Source organism: Lissotriton vulgaris, chromosome 9, assembly GCF_964263255.1.
Source record: "Lissotriton vulgaris chromosome 9, aLisVul1.2, whole genome shotgun sequence".
NCBI classification, from domain to species: Eukaryota; Metazoa; Chordata; class Amphibia; order Caudata; family Salamandridae; genus Lissotriton; species Lissotriton vulgaris.
In genome coordinates this window covers 289,012,216-289,034,724 of record NC_141697.1, presented here as the reverse complement: position 1 = coordinate 289,034,724, position 22,509 = coordinate 289,012,216, and the positions used below count along the sequence as shown (strand labels likewise).

Genomic DNA, 22,509 nt, shown 5'->3' with positions numbered 1-22,509 from the left:
GCAGGCTTTATCCACTAGGGGACCTCTACCGCGATGGTCTTGTCATGCCATATGAAAAGCTAACAAAAGAAGGACTAACACCCCCTCCCCAAGACACTTTTAGTCACACCTCATGGGTAGATACACTGCGAAGCTGTTGGGGTGACATTACACAGGAACCACAAACTCACCTTACAAACAAATATCTCCATGTTTGGGAGCCGGGTGACCTCTCCCCTGGTGTTTTGCGGACACACTTTGACTGCAGATTGATGCGCCATTAACCTCACTGCGTCTGCATTGGGAGACGGATCTGGGTCGCCCATTTACTGCTAAGGAATGGAATGTGATCTTAGCAAGTCCGACATACAACCCCGTAATGCTGATACTTACTATATCATACACAGAACAAGTTGTGATTTGTACTGAGTGATACCCGATATTAACTGTGAAGATGGAGACTCACCAAGGGCGATTTGGGACTGTTTGGTAAAGCATACAAACCTGCCTAATGTCACCCCTTTTACCCTCTTCCCCTCAATCTGCCTCCCCCTCCCATAATCATTTCTATTTCCTATGAGCAAACTGGTTGCTCACAGTTTATTAGTTACATACTTATTTGATGTCATTGCCATAACATGTCATGGTTATTACATCAACGCAATAACTGCCCGCTCTGGGGGCACTGGTTCGTCCTCCTCCTCCTCTCTCTTTATTTGTAATTACAATATATGATTAGTTGTGCAATGCTGTATCCACTAACTGAATCTCGACCTTTTGGGGTATATCCCCCTGATCAAATGTACTGTGATCCCAAGCCTGCCTTATTTCATTGCTCAATATGTTGTGAACACCCTTGTGATTTTCTTATGCCTCATATAGTATTATGACCATATCAAAACATTTCAATAAACAGATGAAACAAAAAATGGAAGGTAGCATTTAGAGGGAGATGCACAATATTCATACTGCTCAGATTTTCAGTCAATGCCATGTAAAATATTGGATTACCTTTTTTGTCCCTGGAATGATGGTTTACCACTCTAGAGAGTTTGACTATCTGGTTATGGTTATATCGTATTATAGCCTTAGTGAAAATGCCTGTATTTTCCAGGGATTAGTTGATAGAAGGAGGATTGAGTCTACTGGCACAGGAGCTTCAGGATCCCAAGGTGGTGCAAGAGTAGAACTGAAAACCTGCCATAGCTCTCCTCCAATAGGAGGTGACCATGACTGCTTTTTGGTGCCACAAGCACTGCAGGTGTGATGTTGCTGGAGCCATGTAGGGCCACCTCGGTTCACTGACCTCAGTTCCTCATCCACTTATTTCCAAGCAGTTGGATCCAGCGAGGACTGTACCAACAGATAAAGCATGGATGTGCAGTGCAAGAAACTAACTTGGAACCTTATACCAGTAGCCTGTCGTCATCTTTCAGATCGGGTAGAAAGGCCGGATCGGCGAGGAGTCTGCATGTAGAAAGACTATGCACCAGAAAGATATTTACTGAAGGGAAGTAACATTTTTATAATAAAAATATTGCAACCATGCTCGCTTATTGGAAGCTCATTAAACGGTTGTAAGAGTCCAAGCAGATTTGTTAGTATCCAGGAAAATGAAAAGTCAGAGAAAGGTTTAGGAGATTGAAAACCAATTCAGTCAGATGGATAACAATCTAATATTGGTATAGATCCTGAACTACAGAGAATGACCACCATATATGAACACTCTAGGTAGGCTCTAACTCATTTTACAAAGTTGCATATAGGATTCATGAAATAAAGCAAGTAAACTGACAGCCTTATTTTTTAGGAAGAATTTGGAAAATAAATGTATATCCCAAATTATGGCTGACGATGGGGCCGTAGTAGCAGCAAGAATATAGCACTGATCTTTGCTTACTTTATCTGTGCATTTTATGACTCTAGATTCTCACAATTGTATGTTGTGCTGCAAAATGAAAAACATTTGTTCCTTACTTTTAGTAGGCATACACAAACTCTGAAGGCGTGGGGTCAATACATTATCTGCTATCTGTTGCATAACAGAACCCGGTTCAGCAAACACATTTAGTAGGTTCGATTTCGCAGCCAGAGCTGCTCATATGCAGAAAACATAAAATAGATCTTTGTTTACGATCCCAGTAGTTAAAGAATTGATGGAAGGCCTTAAAAGGGTTATTCCTCTGAGAACACCACCTGTTCCTGCGTGGGTCCTTAATGTGGTTCTCACAAGACATAGGGGACTGGCTTCCTTTAGATCCGTTACACTCTTGTCAGATAAAATTACTCTCTTACAGGTTTACAGTCCTTTTCTTTTATTTTTGTGCCACTCCGTGGCAATACAGCCCATATGAGCGATCTAAGCCATTCCCTCCACAAACACCTTCATGCATGCAACCTGTGCCCGATTCATGTGCGAGTGTATTTGCTTAGCTAATCAAAAAGGATACAGCATAGCTGGCAGTGCTTCATCTGAACGATCCTGAAGATTACAAAAAAGATGGTGTATATGACTGCTCTTTTTTTAACTAATAAAGGTAATTTTCTTCTTTATGCAGAATTATGACCAGGCTCTGAAGTTTTTCCAAAAGGCTGCAGAACAAGGCTGGGTAGATGGCCAACTCCAGTTAGGATCCATGTATTATAGTAAGTATGATATCTGTATCAGTATTTTTAGCACATACATGGTTGTCCACTGTCCATCATTTCTATTTCACAGAACAGCCATTTCTCTGTGATGAGATGTTCATTAATATCTTTGAACACCGAGTGATCCCATCCATCCGTTAGATACTGTAAGAAATGGGGTTACCAAATCTCCAAGGGGGTAGCATGGAACCAAGCGGGCAGGCCAAACTTCGGAGGACATGTGAAGCATCCCCGCAGTACCCACATACGACTCAGCAGGCACACCACAAAAGAGGCAGGACACCAGTTTGAGTTGGAAAATTAGTAAGTAGTTTAGTATATCTCCAACCTGCAAGGCAAAAATGCATAAACAGTGGTATCACAACACGGCGCCAACTCGCACCAGAGCCAAGTATATCAGGGGGGATTATTTACAAGGGGGACCATGGGAAAGAGGTCCAGTCCGTAAGTCCATGGCTGAAAGGGAAAGAATGTGATTAAATTAACATGAAACCTGGGGTTAATATGGCGAGAACCTGCTCCTAACAGAACGCTCCTGAGGAGTTTGCTTTTTTAAAAATTGTTATTGTAATTGTATCCGCTCTTTTGCACAAAAACCTCGTTTTAATCTTGCAAATTCTGTAACTTGATCTGTGGCACTCACCCACTCGTTACTGCTGGGAGCTCGAGACACAACTATCTACGAGCACACCGAGGGCCAATTTTGGGCTCTTTACACGGACAGACAGCCTTCCCAGGGGCGACGATTTGGGCCGCCATCTTGGAGGAAAGGCAGGGCTCGCGCACTAGCGCTCGGGCGAATTACGGCCCGGGCTCTATAATAACTGGCAATTTGCACCTGAATCTGAGAACCTGCTCCTAACGGAACGCTCCTGAGGCGGAAGCCGGGAGTTTGCTTTTTTTTTAAAATTGTTATTGTAATTGTATCCGCTCTTTTGCACAAAAACCTCGTTTTAATCTTGCAAATTCTGTAACTTGATCTGTGGCACTCACCCACTCGTTACTGCTGGGGGCTCGAGACAACTATCTACGAGCACACCGAGGGCCGATTTTGAGCTTTTTACACGCACAGATAGCCTTCCCGGGGGCGACGATTTGGGCCGCCATCTTAGGGGAAAGGCAGGGTTCGCGCACTAGCGCTCGGGCGAATTACGGCCCGGGCTCTATAAAATGAAAGCCACTTCCCGTCCGCGCAGCTGGCGCGCCAGAGGCAAGCCAGTCTGGGGCCGTCCGGGCCCGACCGGACCTAGGGCCAGCCACTATGCCGGCCGACAGCACGCGGCATATAACATACTGCAGTGAAGAACTCTTGCGATTAAAGACAAGAAAGGCCTGTGGTGCCCCCAGATGGACTGCTTCGACAAGCAATTTTCTCGATGCAAAAACTGTCCGGACCCCAATCCTGTGAGGAATAATGGTAAGGAGGCCTGTAGAGACATAGGGACGGCACTATTGAATTGCAGATCCTTACCAAAGCATGCAGTTGAGATCAGTTTATTAATTGAAGAAAACAACCTGGATCTGCTTTTCCTTACCGAGACGTGGTTACACCCAATCTCGGAATTTGATATCAACACTGCTCTTCCAGGCGGTTTTTACATTCAGTGCCAGCATAGGGATCAAGGGAAGGGAGGAGGCCTTGCTATAATTTACAAAGACACCTATACCTGCAGAATTGAAGATATTGGCATCCTAGATACCGAAAGTGCCCGTTTTCATATCCAAATCTCCCCTACTAATTCCATGGCAGGAATCCTTATCTACCGCCCGCCAGGTTACATAAAACAGTTTGTAAGATCCCTGCTGGAAACTATACTAGGGACGGCAGCCCAGTCACCCAATCTCTTGGCTTTGGGAGACTTGAACCTGCATTTCGATGATCCCAGTGACAAGGCGGCCTCTGACCTCAGTACGGACCTCAAAGCGCTCGAAATAAAACTCTTAAACACAGAAACCACACATATTAGGGGACATCTGCTAGATCCCATTTTTTCCAACAATAACCAGCTGATGGTTAAATCCCCACTGCCATGGTCCGACCATTTTATGGTCCCTTTCTCTTGGAAAATCTCCACAGAAGAGAGAAGTGCTCCCCGCCCTCGTATATTAGAGCTTGGTCAAAATTATCAGTGGAAGAATGGACTCATGCCCTAGAACAAATGGCCCCTGTGGCAGAATTAGATCCATTGGTAGTAGATGTAAACTTTCAGAACTGGCTTAACGATTCCCTGAACGTAGTACTGCCCCTAAAAGATCACAAAAAAAATGTGTACTTTTAAATCGCTGTGGTACACTACCGAACTGAGAGACCTTAGAAAAAGCTGTAAAAAGCTGGAACGTATCTGGAGGAAGGATTGAGCAGCTAACAGCAAAGCCTCCTATCAGGCGGCCCTGAGACTTTACAAAGCGGCACGGCAGAAAACCCAGGCCTCCTTTTTTGAGGATAAAATTAACCTGTCTGCCAACTCCTCTAAGGAGACCTTCAAAATTGTAAAGCAACTGCTTAAAACATCCACTCCAACCATCAACCAGGAATGCACTGAAGCTAGGTGTGACCTGCTAGCAGAGTACTTGGATACCAAGGTACAACGAATACTTGATAGCCTACCACAGACTGTCCCTATTGCAGGTGATGAAGCCTTCCTGGTCCCGATTACTGCGCCCCGGCTGGATGCCCTTCGATGCATCTCTAAGGATGATTTCTGTAACACGCTCTCTGCGTTGAAGAGTGGCTCTCCATCCGATCCAGCACCCATGTACATCCTCAAACAAGCAGCAGATACCATTGCCCCCCTCGCAACGGAATTATTAAACGCCTCTTTTACTAAAGGGGTGGTTCCACCCAGCTGGAAGCAAGCCAGAATCAAGACACTCCTAAAAAAGCCGGGCCTTGATACAGCTGACCTAGCCAACTTTCGCCCGATCTCTTTGCTACCCGGTCTGGGAAAAATTGCCGAAAAAATCGTTAACCAGCAGTTCTCTGGGTTTTTAGAAAGTAATGGCCTGTTCAGTGGCTCGCAAATGGGCTTTCGCCCAGGACAGGGCACTGACACAGCCCTTATAGTTGTGGCTGAGGAGGCTAGGTGCATCTTAGATTCAGGGGGATCGGCAGTTCTGATCCTCCTGGATCTATGCGCTGCATTTGACACGGTGGACCACAAAATACTAGTCCACCGTCTTGCTAGACTAGGTATTGCAGGAACGGCCCTGGAGTGGCTGGAATCCTTTTTGGACAAACGAGCATTCAGGATCTGGGAAAATGGCGTCATGTCCAAATCTACTCCCCTCCAGTGTGGAGTTCCCCAGGGCTCATCACTGAGCCCTACCCTGTTTAATGTATACATGGCCCCACTGGAGGAGGTAGTAGCCCCGTTCGGGATTAAATGCGTCACCTACGCAGATGACACCCAACTAGTCGTCTCGCTAACGCAACAAGTGGGATGCTCTGAAAACCTCTCGGCCTGTCTCTCTGGAATCTTTTCCTGGGTGACTAATTCTAAGCTCAAATTGAACGGAGCAAAAACCGAGATTCTTATTCTGGGCCATCAATTTACTTCCCTGTCCAAAGCATTTTGGCCGCCCTGTATGGGCGAGGTGCCCCCACCGAAAGATAAAATCAAAAGCCTAGGGGTATGGTTTGAGCCCGAACTAACCTTTAGGTCACGTGCCCAGAAAGTGGCGGGTGTATGCTTCGGCATGCTCCAAACAGTGCGGAAAGTTCTCCCTCTGTTACCCTTTCAGTCCAGGAAATTATTGATCCAGGGATTGATTTTGTCCAGATTGGACTATAGCAATGCGCTACTCCTGGCAGCACCAGAAGCCACCATTAACACCTTACAACGGGTGCAAAATGCTGCTGCCAGGATGCTCATGCGCGCCCCAAGAAGAGCGTCCGCCAAACCATTGCTGAGAGCCCTCCATTGGCTCCCAGTACGCGAGCGAATATCCTTTAAATCATCCTGTATGGTCCACAAAGCACTCCAAGGCAAAAGCACCCAGGCCCTAAGGAGCCTGATTTGTCCATATAGACCCCCGCGTGCCCTCCGATCGGATCTTGAAAATTTTGCTATAGTTCCCAGAGTTAGAAAAGCCCGGACGGGAGGCCGCTCCTTTTCTGCAAATGCGGCAAAAAAATTGAACGCCCTCCCGAGGCACATTCGCACTGAACCTTCCCTTCTCAAATTTCGAAAGCTTCTTAAATGTTTTCTCTTCCCTAAAATTCCTTAAAAATACTTCTGTTCCTTTTGAGTTTTCTGTTATTTGTTAGGCAGCACTGGGACGCTTACGGGCAGCCATGCGCTTTATAAATCCAATTTCATTTCATTTCATTTCATTCAACTCAGGCTCTCATCTTTAGGGGTAGGCTGTAATTACAAAATACAACATCAGCATAAGTACACACCGTGCACTATAACTCCAACCCGACCCCTGTAAAGGAAGAACTTCATGGCATCTCAGCACATGATAACAGACATGAGCACCTGTAATAAAGCAGCAAGGCTTGCTCATTAACATGGGATGCAACCAGGGGCCTGGAATGACACGTCCGGCCAGCATAGGGGCTCACCAGGCCCAAACCTGTAAGAAAAGGCACATTCACTTGCACTGTGGGCATCAATCACCTTAGTTTAGGCATAGCCTTAGCCTAATCACCTTAGCAGGATAAGCAGCCTACAATCAAAATTAGGCGCAGAAGCGCACCACACCTGGACAGGTAACGTGAAAATACTAGGCGGGAATAAAACTACTTTGGAAGGAGGATATAACCTTTCTTTCGATTGTAAAATGTTTCTCACATGCAAAACTTTTCATTAGCCGCAGCTATAAGCTGGAATCACTCTTCCCTGTACCAGGAGTAACACATTTCAATATATATATATATATATATATATATATATATATATATATATATATATATATATATATATATATATATCCCTTCTGGAGTACTGAAATGTCGCCTAGATTCGTACAGGGATATACTTCTAGGGTTGCTTTACATAAGGAGATGCTCATCCCTGCCTGGTGAATTGGCTAGTCATGCTCAATGAAATGTTCTTCCGGTGTTTCATGGAATGGAATGGTATGATATATAGATATATAGATATATAGATATATAGAGATATATATATATATATATCGTATCTCTCATCATATATCTCTCATCATATATCTCTCATCATATATCTCTCATCATATATCTCTCCTCATATCTCTCCTCATATCTCTCCTCAGATCTCTCCTCAGATCTCTCCTCAGATCTCTCCTCAGATCTCTCATCAGATCTCTCATCAGATCTCTCCTCAGATCTCTCATCAGATCTCTCATCTCATATCTCATCTCCTCATATCTCCTTATCTCTCATCATATCTCCTCATATCTCTCATCATATCTCCTCATATCTCTCATCATATCTCCTCATATCTCCTCATATCTCATATCTCCTCATATCTCATATCTCTCATCATATCATCATATCTCTCCTCATATCTCTCCTCATATCTCTCATCATATCTCTCATCATATCTCTCATCATATCTCTCATCATATCTCTCATATCATATATCATCCCTGTAAGAATCTAGGCGACATTTCAGTACGCCAGAAGGGACATTTCATCAGGGTAGCAAGAACAGCATGCCATTAGAGGGTAAACAGCTCATCCGAGTACTCCACAGTCAATCCCCTAACTTATTAACCCTTTTCCATGGGCAAGAACCACCAGGCCGTAACAGACCCCTAGCCAGGGGGCTAACTCTCATGGCCCAGCAGCCACTAGCGGCCTTTGCCCGTATTCTTGGCACTCTGGGCATAAGCCCTGAAGACTCGCCCGCCCTGACTCAGTTCAAGAGGGCCAGTAGGCCTCACGGGGTTAATTGGGGCTGAGGTGGCCCAGCGGTAGTCTCTGGAATGACGACTGGCCCCACGGGCAGCTCCTACGACTGCGGCTGCCGAGCGCCCTCCCGAAGGATCAGTCCAGAACGGGGGGGGCGGGCACAGATATGTGCCCCGACACTTCCTACCCCCAGCTCCTCCCAAGGCCGCTCCCTGGTGCCTCCAGCAGTCCCCCACTTCCGCCCCACTCACGGGCTCTCGCGGGGGCGGCCTGGGCTCAGGACGGTCACATGCGGGGATCTCCTCTCAGGTTAGCGCGAAGCGGCGCCAGCACTCCCCAGGCTGCGGCGGTGATTTCAGCAGCGTTGAATTCAGGTAGCGCTGCGAGGTCACCGTAACGCGTTACCTCGGCAACAGTCTTTCGGGCCCACTCACCCAGATGACCCGTGGCAGCAGCGGTGATTCCTCCTTCGGCGGCCTCCTCGATCCGGGCCACAGACCGGCGGGGTGGGCTCCCACTTCGGTCGTTCTTTACGGGGCTCCCTCTTGACAACGGGGGCCCCGCACTGGCGCTTCACCTGGGTCCCCCCCTCCCACACAGGGACCCGGGGCCTGGAGTCAGCTTTTTTCTCCGCTGGCTGCGCGACCGGCAGCTGATCCCTGCGCGGCCTTCCGGGGGCACGGCCGAAAAGGCCAATCCGTGCACGGCGTGGCGGCGGACGTGGCGGAAGACGTCACTGGCGCCCCAGCCACGTGATGCGGGCCATGCCGGCTTCAGGGCCTAGCGCGGCGCTGACTTCACTCCGGCGGCCGCCTTCTCACTCCGGGGGCCGCTGCAACAGCGCTGGCAACAGCAGGGGTCCCTCCAAGGCGGCGCCGGGCCGCGGTGGTGATTTTCAACAATTTACCACCGGCGCAATGCAGCGCCAACACTCCTCTGGCTGTGGCGGTGATATCGGCGGCAATAAGGGGTAGGCTCCCTTCTATTTATCTATTTATATGGTGCTATTCACAGCGCACCGCTCCTCTCGGCTCACACATTTCTCAGGGCCAACAGCACTTCGGGGGCCACACCAGTCACAGGGCACAGTGCTTTAGCATGCCACAGTTCCTCGGGGCACAATCCTCCCCGGGCAGCTCCACAGGCAGCAACAGTCTTTGGACCCACAGCGCTTAGGGGGCAATATCGCAGTTTTCGCCAGTCCTTCACCATAGGCACCACACAGCCCAGCGCTTCCAAAGGGGCCACAGCTTCATCAGAGGGGGCAGACAGTCCCACAACAGCTCCTCAGGGGCAAACTCCTCACCTCCTGGGCGCTTCTTCACGCAGTGCTGGCGTGTTACCCGGTCCAAACAGCGTCAGCAACCTGGGTAGAGGCCCTCCCTTGTCAGGGGACCGGGGGACAGCAGAGGGGGGGCGGGATTTTAGGGGTGCAGGGCCCAGCTCACAGGCCCATGTGGCGGTAGCACCTCGCAGCAGGTCCCCACTCTTTCTTGTCCCAGCTCTGACTGACTCTCTGGTGGCACACCCCCCTTACTTATACCCTCCTCCCAGGCAGTGCCAGAACCTTCTAGAATGTTGGCAAAGCTGGCCTAAACTGGCTCAAGGGGAGGGGGTGAGCACCCTGGGTGCCAGGCTTTCCCTCCAAAAGCTAGGGGCGGCTGGGTAATATTATCTAGACCGCTGACCTGTGCCAGTCCGGTGGCAAAACCCATGGCCATGGCATCCATTTTAAACACTGAACCTTTCAGTCAGGTGCATTTTACAATGGGGGGAATTTACAAGTGCTCACACCATTACATGACTTCATATCTTAACAAGGTGTCTCACACCACTCATGGCCTTTACAGGTTTAATCCCATGGGGAGACATTCCAAATTAGGGGGGCAAAAGCGAAAAATTCTGGGGGAAAAGGCCAAGTCCAACAGATACCAAAACACTTTTAAAATGAAGAGCAAAACTTTCTGAATAATGCAGAATTTGTTTCTGGTTTTTAACTTTTAAAAATAATATCGAAGAACAAATAATGTTGTAAAAAAAAGGAATAAAACACCTAAGGCAGCAATTTTGGTGTAAACCCTTTCTCATTTTCTTTTTGACTACTTCAGTTTTTTTTTAAAAAGGAATGTTCTCAGTTATGCAGTGCCATAACGAAAAATAAACTGCCCTGGGACGACACAATACATTGGGTTTTAAAGCGTTTACTTGGAGGTTGAATGGCAAATAGAGTTTCAGGAGGGGCTGTAATAGAGGGTTTTAAGGTAGACTTCTCTAATTCCTTTTCTTCCCGCTGCCCCATTACCAGTAGACTGTCAGAAGTAGGAGTAGCGGTAGGAATAGCAGTAGGAGTCAAACCAGAGATGTTATTTGTGCAATTTGTTAGAGACTCATGATCTGTTTTTCCTGCACCCCCATTGCACTTGTGATATAAATAAAAACAGAAGAGGGGGGGTGGGCACTGCTTGGATGTTTCCTTTTTTCCATATCCAAATAATTGTAAAAAGACCAAGTGGGTACACTGTCACAAGTACATGGATCGCAGGAGTAATCTGGTACAATAAATGTAACTACATACACAAAAACTACGGAGGTTGACCACAACCGGCCCACTGCCAATCCCCAGATGTCAAAGTCAACGATCAGTTGTAGCAGGGACTATGTAGGCAGATCAGGAAAGTCAAAGCAATAGGACAAACCTTGCCTGCAGAACTGGAAGCGCACAAGTCACTTCTGCTCCCTGAGTCGTGTAATAAAACCGAGAGGTTGGGGGCTCCTCCCTCCTGAGAGAGCAGATAATTCTGGAGCTTGGAGTCCCCCAACTGGCAGCAGCAGGAAACTGGCAGTGGTGGCTCAGTCAGTGTCCCGTGCTGCGGAGTTCGTGGACGCTTTTTAAAGTGCATAGATGCGGGCTCCTCCCTCATGAGAGAGCAGAAGATTCTGGGGCTTGGAGTCCCCCAACTGGCAGCAGCAGAAAACTGGTAGTGGCGGCACAGGCATCGTCCCGCGCTGCAGAGTTTGTGGGCGCTTTTTAAAGCTTGAAGATGTGGGCTCCTCCCACCTGCAAGAGCAGAGGGTTCTGGGGCTTGGAGTCCCCCAACTGGCAGCAGCAGAAAATAGGCAGTGGCAGCACAAGCAGTGTGCTGCGGAGTTCGTGGGCTCTTTTTAAAGCGCGAGGATGCGGGCTCCTCCCTCCTGAGAGAGCAGAGGATTCTGGGGCTTAGAGTCCCACAACTGGCAGCAGCAGGAAACAGGCAGCGGCGGCACAGGCAGCGTCCCCGCACTGTGGAGTTTGTGGGCGCTTTTTAAAGCACAAGGATGCGTGCTCCTCCCTCCTGAGAGAGCAGAGGCAGCACTGACAGTAGGACAGCCCTTGATCTTCAATGATTGCAAAATAATTAAACAACAGGGGGTGGTGATGGACAGACTTTCTGAATTAAGCAGAATACTCTCACCCAGTCAAGAGATCAGGGCTTGATCCAACACCGTTTTTTAGCTCACTGCACCATTCAATGATTACAGCATGCATCAAAGTCTCAATTAGCCTTTCAGTAAGAAACGTAGAGCCTTGTGTATTTTCCGTTCATTGCATCTGTGGGTGTAGACACACATGCTTAGCACAGACTTTATAGAAGTGCCCATCTAGCAGCAATGGTTAGCTTGTGGATTATCTAGATGTGGAATTATGCTGTTAACATTGCTTGGCCAACTAGACACTGTTGACAGGCTATTATAGCCACACAATAATGCACCAACTTGGTGCCAAGCAGGCCTTTCGCACACCAGATCCCACTTATGGCCATTACCATAGATGCCCCTTTCACACTGTGGAGTGCTTATCTCAACCAGTATACAGTCCAAGGGCAGTGGCCCAGTCAACACCAGAGTTGCTGTTAGTCCTGGCATCCTTGGTGTGGTTTCCGCCTATCTTTTAAGCCTCTACCTCCTGTATTTTTGATGCTGTGCTGGATTTCGTTTTTGCTGGTTTCGATGCTTTGGACACTCTGCCACTGCTGATCAGTGCCAGAGTGTAAGTGCTCCTTATGGAAATTGTTATATTGATTGGATATACTTGATTGGCATATTTGTATCACCAAGAAGTCCCTAGTAAAGTGCACTGGGTGTGCCAGGGCTGGTGATGCCAAATGCTACTAGTGGGCCTGCAGCACTGATTGTGCCACCCACATGAGTAGCCCCAAAATGGTGTCTCAGGCCTGCCACCGCAGTGCCTGTGTGCAGTCTGTGGACTGCCATATCCTCCTGGTCAGTGTCCCCACTGACCAGGCCTAACCCTTCCCTTTTTCTGCACATTGGTCACCCCTATGGAAGGCCCAAGGTACCTCCTTGGGCAGGGTGCAGTGTATGTGAAAGGTAGTGCATATGACATGCTCTGGTAGTGAATGACAGCCATTTTGTTTTGTTACTGCTGCAAGGCTATCTTGCTCCATATGCTAACATGGGGGATGCTGGCTCCAATGGTTACAAGCATATCTTCCCATAGGAACAAGATGGGACATAAGAGTCTGGTATCCCTGAACTCGGAATTTAAGAACACATCTTTTAGGAAAGGTTGTTTTTAAATCCTGTGTTTGAGAACAGCACTTTTAGGAAGTAGTTGATCTCTTGTCTGACCTTTCTGTGTGCCTTGGCCTGCTTGAGGATTGACTGTCTGGTTTGTGGATGACAGGGGCTGGGGAGCCCCCAGGAGGTTTGCTGGGTCCATGTATTACATCCAAAAATAGGCTGACGAGCACTTCCCTCAGCTCTCACTTAGCGGAGAAAATCTGGCACTGGGCACTCCGCTACAATATTCACCTCATGGCGGAGCATCTTCTGGGGGTAGACAATGATTTTACAGACCTGTTCAGGAAAACAAATCTACAAGTGAGAACTCCACCCCATGTCCTTCACACATACTTCTAGCACCCCTGCGTCTAGACCAAGCTTGGCCACCAGGTACCCACATCCTCAATCCATTAGCAACATACTATGGATGAACTATACAGGGATAATTGCCTATACTTTTCCACCTTTCCAACTGCTTCCCTTCATTTTAAGGAAGCACAAGTCCCACTAACTGTCTGTCATCCTAGTTGCTCCAACCCAGGCAAGAACACATTGGTACTCCACACTTCTGGGGTTGTCACTCAGCCCTCACGGGTATGCTAAGCATGTGAATTTCCAGCACTACATGCTACAAACAGATGCTTACCAGGTAACTAGTATATGCAGTAATTCTCATTGAGGCGGTTTTATTTTCACTTCACACAATGTATCTATAGCATTACAAAAATATGGGTAGGTAGTTTTTTTGTGGTCGCTCAGCTTAGTTCTTCAGTTGTCTTCTGCTCGTTGAACCCATATTTCTTTTGCAGGAATTTTCTATTTGGATTCAAATCCACTCAAATAATCCTTTATTCGGTTTTCAAAATTTAGAAAAACCATAAAAGTGCATTTAAAAATTTGCATAAAAACAATGGTTTAAAAATATCGTCCTCTAAGGATATCAATAATTAAAACATTGACAAGCAAACCAGCGAATAAAGTGCTACGGTACAGGCTAAGTGTTAGCGGGCATTCTAAGGCTACTTATATGCACAAGAAAACAGAAAATGGCTTAGTTCTTTATTCAGTCTGTAAAATAAATATCCTACCCTAGGTTTGGCCTACGCTTTACACAAAATTTCAGGAACTGAGCAATATTTTTCGCGAAGGATGGTTCCTCCAAAAGTTGCAAGACAAGGTAAGCTGGACGACATCTCCGAAAACCCAGGGTTTTTAATATCTGGATTAACCAACGGTTCCTCGGCTCTTTATAAAATTTACAAAATAGAACCGCATGAATCGTTGATTGAATAGAAACTTCATCACAGGGGCAAGTTATAAGGTTCATTGACCAATCATTAGTTTTCGGGAAGGACACCAGGCGATGAAATATATTCCATCTAAATAGAGTCAGCAAAACTCTTTCGTAACCACTCAGATTGAAGTTTAAATATGGCTGTATGGCCAGAGTGGTTGGAATTGTTAACAGATGTTGGACAGAAGATTTGCTTGCCTCGGTGGCCAACCTGAGTTGCTCCAAATGGGTCAAACATAATTTTTTTAACCCTTTTCTAGATATTTCTGAGATAATTGTAGGGGTATGGTAATACTTTCCAATCCCAGATCGTACAAGAATTATTTAATATAAACAAGCCAGCCAATCTTGTGTCCATTTTCAAGGGAAAGGCAGTCCTGTAAGAGTCCTTGACTAAAAGTGGTATTAGTAGACGACCAAAGACGGTGCCACAGAAGGATTGGTTGGAGCTTGACTAGGTCTGTAACCTACGACGAGCCAAGTTCCAAGTGGCAGCTATAGGTAGAAGAGCCTCGTGGCACAGCGAGGAGGAATCTCAGAAAACTGTTCTCTACTTTTTGTAAGGCTTCCACTTTACCATAACCCCAGACCCCTGCTTCGTAAGTCGCTATGCTTCTACATTTTGCCTGATAGATTTGAATCAGTTCCGTGGGTGGCCTCTTTCCTACTCTTTGTGCGAAATTGACTAATGTTGTTGTAGCCGGCATAAAAAGCAATTTTCCGGCCTCAATTGCGTGTCTCCATGAGCATTTATCATCCATTAAAATTCCTAATTAAGGATAGGTTTTTGTATTCTCAAGTTTAGTGTTTTCGATAAAAATACCCCTAGTTTTCGTGTGTCTAGATCCTATAGACAATAAAAAGGTTTTTTTAATGTTGATTCTGAGATCTAGATCAGCCATATAGCTATGATATCTCGTCAGAGCACGTTGAAGTTCTAAAGGGGTTCGGGCTAAAATCAGTATCATATGCACAGAGTAAGGCAGGTATTGGGCGTTTTTCAATGAGGGGTAAGTCCTGGCACCCCTTTAGCATGGCACACTCTAAACCGTTCGTATAGAGTGTAAAAAGAAAGGGTGCAAGGACACAACCCTGCCTTACCCCCCTCTCCACGCCAAATGAGGCCGTGAGTTCCCCCTTTTTACCAAACCCCACCCTAGCTGTGGTGTTGGAGTACAATTCCCGTAGGAAGTTTACCAAAGGAAGCTCTACTCCCATAACTAATAGAAAAGACCATAATTTGGAATGGCTTACACAGTCAAAAGCTGCGGTTAAGTCAACGTAAGCCATGTGCAGATTCCCGCCACTTGCGTTGACATATTTAACAATAAGGAGGGTCAAGTTGAGAGCTTGCTCCGTGGTGCCCAGTACTTCTCTAAACCCGAATTAGAGGTTTGAAAGTATCTTATTATCATCTGCCCATTGCTGAAGGTGATTAAGAATAATACGTCCCGCTACTTTATCTAGGGAATCTAAGAGGGATATGGGACGGTAGCAAGATAAGCACTGACGGTCTCCCTTTTTGAAAATCGGGACCAAGGTTGAATCTGACCATGATTCTACGAGGCCCACGGCACACGATGCCTCGAGGACTCTGGTCAGTATTGGAGTCCACAGTTCCAGATTATGCTTCAAAAGGTCTACTGAGACCCCATCGGGACCAGGCGCCTTTCCCCCTTACTGGCTAACAGAGCATGCTCTACCTTCAAATAAGTAATTTCAAGGTCTATGGGGAAAACAGATTTCGTGGGATGTGGGCTTTTCTTTTCCTTCTCATTTTGAGCGGAAAATTCCTGAGATGAGAGTCCAAATATCCCCACAAAATGTTGTATCCACATTGTTAATTACAAAATTAACATTGCTTCATCTATAGCTATATCTATTTTAGAGTTATTACTAGCTTCCGAAAGGAAAGGAGACTTTATAGTTTTCCAGTGTTGTCCTTCATAATGCAACTTTTATGTAATGGTGCCCATAATTCATTTTTCAGTTCGGCTTTTCTAGCTTTTATAGCCTGATTGTACACCCTTCAGAAATGGGCAATTTCTTGTTTATCTCTTTCTGTTTTATGAAGAGCAGCTTTTAGATTAGAATACGCTTTTGTGCAAATTTTGTAAACCCTCCCTTCAGTTTTACCCTTTCTATCATTTAATTTGCTACGCAGGGATACTTTTACTGCTCTTGTTATAGTGTAGAAACTATCCAGAATCTCTTTGTTAGGAGTAGTAAGATCTAAGCACTTCTCAACAGATGTTAAAGAATGTTCGAGGCATGTGGGCTGCTGAATTCATATCTGTGCGCCGCCTAATGTTGGGTCCGGATGATTGGACATTGTTGTCCTGGAAGAGTCTTCGAAGTATCACGAGATAGGTGGCTCCTCCCCCGGACTACAGTGCGCATGGGCATCCTCTCCATCCTCAGATTGTTTTTTTCCGCCATTGGGTTCGGATGTACTTTTCTTTACTCAAGTTCGGAAACTTTTCTATAGGCCAAAAGGCCTTCGAGGCGTCGGTATTGTTTCGATCGGTGCCGAAATCTTGTTCCAGTTATTTTTAAGCAAGACGTCGAAGAGAGCCGCGTGGCCTTTTCGACACCGGTGACGATCGTCAATGGAACGGAGCCCGTTCAAACGATGCCCCCTGTGTAACTCTAAATACCCGCACATCGATGTACACCCTGTGTGCAACAAGTGCTTATCACCGGAGCACAATGAAGACAGCTGTCTAGCTTGTGCTCGATTCAGGTCAAAGGAGACGCTTAGACTCCGACGTGCAGCGAGGCAAACTATGTCGAAGCCAGCGCCCGACCCGGTAAATATCTTTGACGCAGAAGACGATGAGGTCGTTGAGACTGAGGATCCAGAACAGATGTCTGATCCCGGCTCGGAGCATGATTCCACATATTATGAAGACGACGAGGAGCACGTCAGGGACGAAAACATCGTCGAGGTAAGGGACGACGTATCCCCCATCGGAGCTGTTGATGACGACTCAAGCGATGAACCAGGCCCAGCAGGGCACGACACTCAACGAATTCCAAGGGCTCAGGTCGAGGCATCGCCAGAAGGCCTTAGCCAAGATCTTCAAGAACATTCTATAGCCCCGCGTCAAGGCCCGGCTAAGAATCCATCACATGAGCCATCGGTCCAGTTGCTAAAAACAAAACCGAAAACCCTTGAGTCAAAATCGAAACCGAAACTGCTGAAATCAGTCTTCGAGTCGAAGAGCTCCAACACATCGGAGTCGACGACTAAAAGAGGTGTCGACAACCCTGCGGGGTCGAAGGTGAAGAGTGTTGAGCCGAACATCGGTGAGCTAAAGTCCACCATCAAATCCAAGCACGTCGAGCCGACGAAGTCAACGTCGACGGACAGCGACACAAACAAAGGACTCGAGTCTCGGAAGCTTCTCGATCCGAAGCATCCGGTCGACATACACCAGGTCATCAAAGGCCTCGAGTCGAAATCCAAAGGCGCCTCGAAGGACCATGTCGAACCGAAATAAAAAAGCGCGCCTCCGACGCCACAAGCGCCAAAGTCGATGCAAGGACATAAACTTACTGGCAAAATCGGTCGAGCCTCCATCGACGCCGGCCCCGAAGAAGGTCGGTCTGTCTAAAGACAATGTGCCGCCGATAAAATTCGGTCTGCCCCCGAAGACTAGGGTCGAACCGACCAAGAAAAAGGGAAAAAGGACACATCCTCTAGAGGAGGATGTTTTGTATCAGGAGCCCTCGTATGATGACCAGTCAATGCTTCATATCGACTCCGAATCTTGTAGACTGACTATCTATCAAAGGAAGATAAGATCAGAACATCCTCTGGATTTATACAAAATCCCACTCAAAAAGAAGAGGGATTCTTCTACGTCGCCTGTCCTTTTTGAGACTATAAGGTACCATGGCCAGGACACTTCTGCAGACTCTCCAACACACACTACTGAGGATATGGGGTATGACGATGATGAACAATATCATTACCCTGTGGACACGGATCAGGATGACCAGACTCAGGCCTGGACGGACCCTGCTGACCAAGGGGAGTCTCAGACTATTCCGGATATTCCCTCTTATCCTTTTAAAACTTCCCCAACGGAAGATACAGCTGCGTTCAACGCGTTAATTGAAAGGGCAGCGCTAAATCATGATGTGGACATGCACGCTGACCCAGTTGAGGAGGACTTCCCACCCCGCCTAGCAGACCCGGCAGCAAGAAGGCCCCATGGTTCACCGACGAACTCAAGAGCTCCAAGAAGAACTGCCGAGCCCTCGAGAAAGTCTGGAAAAGGAATCCGACACCGGACAACAGGACCTCCTACAAACTTGCCACCCGGAAACACCACCAGCTGATCCGCGCCGCCAAGAGAACAGCATTCAAGGACCGGTTGGACAACAACGCACACAACAGCAAGGAACTCTTCAACATCGTGAAAGAGCTTTCCAACCCCAACGCAGGAAACAACGACATCACCCCATCGCAAGACCTCTGCAACTCCCTCGCCTCCTACTTCCACAACAAGATCACAGACATACACAGCAGCTTCAACAACCAACCAACGCACACCACGACCGACCAGCCACCCCCCCCCCACCACCACCCTCCACGCCTGGACCCCGATCAGCACCGAAGACACCATCCGCACGATGAACTCAATCCACTCCGGATCACCAACCGACCCCTGCCCTCACCACATCTTCAACAAGGCCGACGCTGTCATCGCACCCCACCTGCGAGACATCATCAACACTTCCTTCGACACCGCCATCTTCCCCGAGAGCTGGAAACACGCCGAACTCAGCACTCTACTCAAGAAACCAACAGCGGACCCCACCGACCTCAAGAATTACCGCCCCATCTCGCTTCTCCCGTTTCCAGCCAAAGTCATCGAGAAGACCGTCAACAAGCAGATGGCCGCCTTCCTCGAGACGAACGGATCCCTCGACCCCTCACAGTCCGGCTTCCGAGCCAAACACAGCACCGAGACCGCCCTCATCGCCGCCACCGATGACATCCGAGCCCTGATGGACAATGGAGAAACAGCGGCCCTCATCCTCCTAGACCTCTCCGCGGCATTCGACACGGTCTGCCACCGCACCCTGGTACGGCGCCTCAGCAACATCGGAATCCAGGACAAGGCGCTGGAATGGATCATCTCCTTCCTCGACGGAAGAACACAGCGAGTCCGCCTACCACCGTACAAGTCAGAGGCCTCCGAAGTCATCTGCGGCGTCCCCCAAGGATCATCCCTGAGCCCCACCCTCTTCAACGTCTACATGAGCCCCCTCGCGGCCATCGTACGCAAACACCACCTCAGCATCATCTCCTACGCCGACGACACCCAGCTGATCCTCTCCCTGACCAACAACCCCGCCGCCGCCAGAGCCAACCTACACGAAGGGATGAAAGAGGTAGCCGAGTGGATGACGACCAGCCGCCTGAAACTGAACTCGGACAAGACGGAGGTCCTCATCCTGGGCTCCTCTCCCTCCGCCTGGGACGACTCCTGGTGGCCTCCCGCCCTGGGCACCGCACCCAAACCGACAGACCATGCACGAAACCTGGGCTTCATCCTGGACTCCTCCCTCTCCATGACCAGGCAAGTCAGCAGCGTCTCCTCGGCGTGCTTCAACATCCTACGCATGCTACGGAAGATCTTCTGGTGGATCCCCACAGAGACCAGGAAGACCGTCACCCAGGCCCTCGTCACCAGCCGACTGGACTACGGCAACGCCCTCTACGCCGGGACCACCGCCAAGCTCCAGAAGAGACTCCAGCGGATCCAAAACGCCTCAGCCAGACTCATCCTCGACATCCCACGATCCAGCCACATCTCCGGACATCTGAGAGACCTTCACTGGCTCCCCATCAACAAGAGAATCACCTTCCGCCTCCTCACCCACGCACACAAAGCCCTACACGACCAAGGCCCGAGCTACCTCAACAGCCGAGTCAACTTCTACGCTCCCAAACGCCACCTCCGATCAGCCAACCACGCCCTCGCCGCCGTCCCCCGCATCCGAAGAGCGACTACAGGAGGAAGGTCCTTCTCCTACCTGGCCGCCAAGACCTGGAACTGCCTCCCGTCCGACCTGCGCCTGACCCAAGACCACCTCTCCTTCAGGAAGAAGCTGAAGACCTGGCTGTTCGAGCAGTAGCGGCACCCCCCCCCCCCCCCCCCAGCGCCTTGAGACCCTATGGGTATGTAGCGCGCTTTATAAGTGTCACTGATTGATTGATTGATTGATTCGACACTTTCTCCACTTCGGGGAAATCTGTTAAGACTTTACCAATGCTAAAAGGTGTCCTTAAACTGGGGACATTTTCAAAGAAACCACTAGAGCAAGGGTTATCAACCCCAGGATTGAAAGAAAATACAGACCAGCGCCTGTGGACCCTACAAAAAACTAGGGGACTCGCTGGTGGTCTCAAATGCTCGTAAGCGGGCCAACTCGCAAACTACGGGTGATGCTCCTCCTCCAGACAAAGAATCGAAAGTATTTGAGGCTTCAGGGAAAAGAGTGGCAGCTAATATCTCGAGAATTTCCAATACACATGCCCTATTAGCCAGATACGATAGGGCGCATTATGACACTTTAGAGCAACTGCTTCAACATTTGCCAGAGACCTACAAAGAAGGTGCAGAAATGCTTATCCAAGAAGGGAAGCTCATAACAAACGCATCCATCAAATGCGCGCTAGATGCAGCAAACACTGCAGCCAGGGCCATCAACACAAGCGTCATGCTCAGGAGACCTGCTTGGTTGCGAATCTCTGGATTCAAACCTGAAATTCAGACCACATTACTAAATCATGCTGTGAACCCTGATTTTTTTATTTGGCCCTGATGTGGACACAAACTTAGAAAAGATTAAAAAAGACACCGAGACAGCCAAGTCCGTGGGTGCCCTGCAGTCCCAACAGTTATGGGGTGGTTCCTTTCGTCGCTCCAGTAACAGAGGAGCCACGCGAGGCCAGGCATCACAACAAAGTACATACAATAAAGGAAGCACGCAGTCCACCTATAATAAAAACAATAGATGTGGATACCGTGGAAACAGCAGCAAAGGCAGAGGACGAGGGAACAACAAAACCTGGTCCTCCGCCAATAATAAACAGTGACGTCTTGTCACTGCCCCCGGACCATGTAACACCGGTCGGGGGGAGATTACAACAGTTCCTGCCAGTCTGGGAGAGCATCACCACAGACAGGTGGGTGAGGCAACCTATTCAGTACGGCTATTGTCTAGAGCTCACTTCCACTCCACCCAACATACCCCCAAGACACCTTCCTATGTCCGCAGAGCACATAGACTTATTGCAGCAAGAAGTTATCAGCATCCTGCAAAAGGGGGCCATAGAACTCGTCCCCGTACAAGAGCAAGGCACAGGGGTATACTCGCTGTACTTCTTAATACCCAAAAAGGACGGGTCTCTCAGGCCAATACTGGACTTCAGGCCCCAGAACCAATACATCTTGTCAGAACATTTTCACATGCTCACCTTACAACAGGTTCTGCCGTTGCTCACTCAGGGAGACTTCCTGGCAACGCTAGACCTAAAGGACGCATACTTCCACATACCAATACATCCTGCACAAAGGAAGTATCTCAGGTTTACCTTACAAAATCAACATTACCAGTTCAAAGTACTACCTTTCGGGGTGACAACAGCCCCCAGGGTGTTTACCACGTGTCTGGTAATGGTAGCGGCGCACTTAAGAAGAAACCATGTCCACGTCTATCCATATCTGGACGACTGGCTTATCCAAGCAAAGTCAGTCCAGCAATGTGCCAGCCACATGTCAAGCACTATTCACCTCCTCCACAGCCTCTGATTCTCATTAAACTACCCAAAGTCCCATCTCCAACCCGCCCACGTACAAAAGTACCTGGGGGCAACTGTAGACTCTCTGGTAGCCAGGGCACAACCAAACTCCGCAAGAATCAACAGCATTCAATTACTGATTCAGAAATTCAGACCCCAACACTCGCTCCCAGCGACGGTGTTTATGCAGTTGATAGGCATGATGGCCTCCTGCGTATTCATAGTCCCTCACACGAGACTACACATGCGTCCGCTTCAGGAGCGCTTAGCACGACAGTGGAACCAGGCTCAGGGACAATTAAAAGACCTAGTGTTGGTGACCGGTCGAGCATATCACTCTCTGCATTGGTGGAACCCACAAAACCT

General features: G+C 48.3%; 1 protein-coding gene across 2 annotated transcripts in view; it reads left to right on the top strand.

The window, feature by feature from the left end:
- SEL1L (SEL1L adaptor subunit of SYVN1 ubiquitin ligase) overlaps positions 1–22,509 on the top strand; it is a 235,417-nt gene that overhangs the window by 157,218 nt on the left and 55,690 nt on the right. For both annotated transcript variants that reach the window (XM_086937596.1, XM_086937595.1), the window contains exon 15: positions 2,538–2,625. In XM_086937596.1, the coding sequence (XP_086793722.1) occupies positions 2,538–2,625 (88 nt within the window). The remainder of the gene's footprint in view (positions 1–2,537; positions 2,626–22,509) is intronic.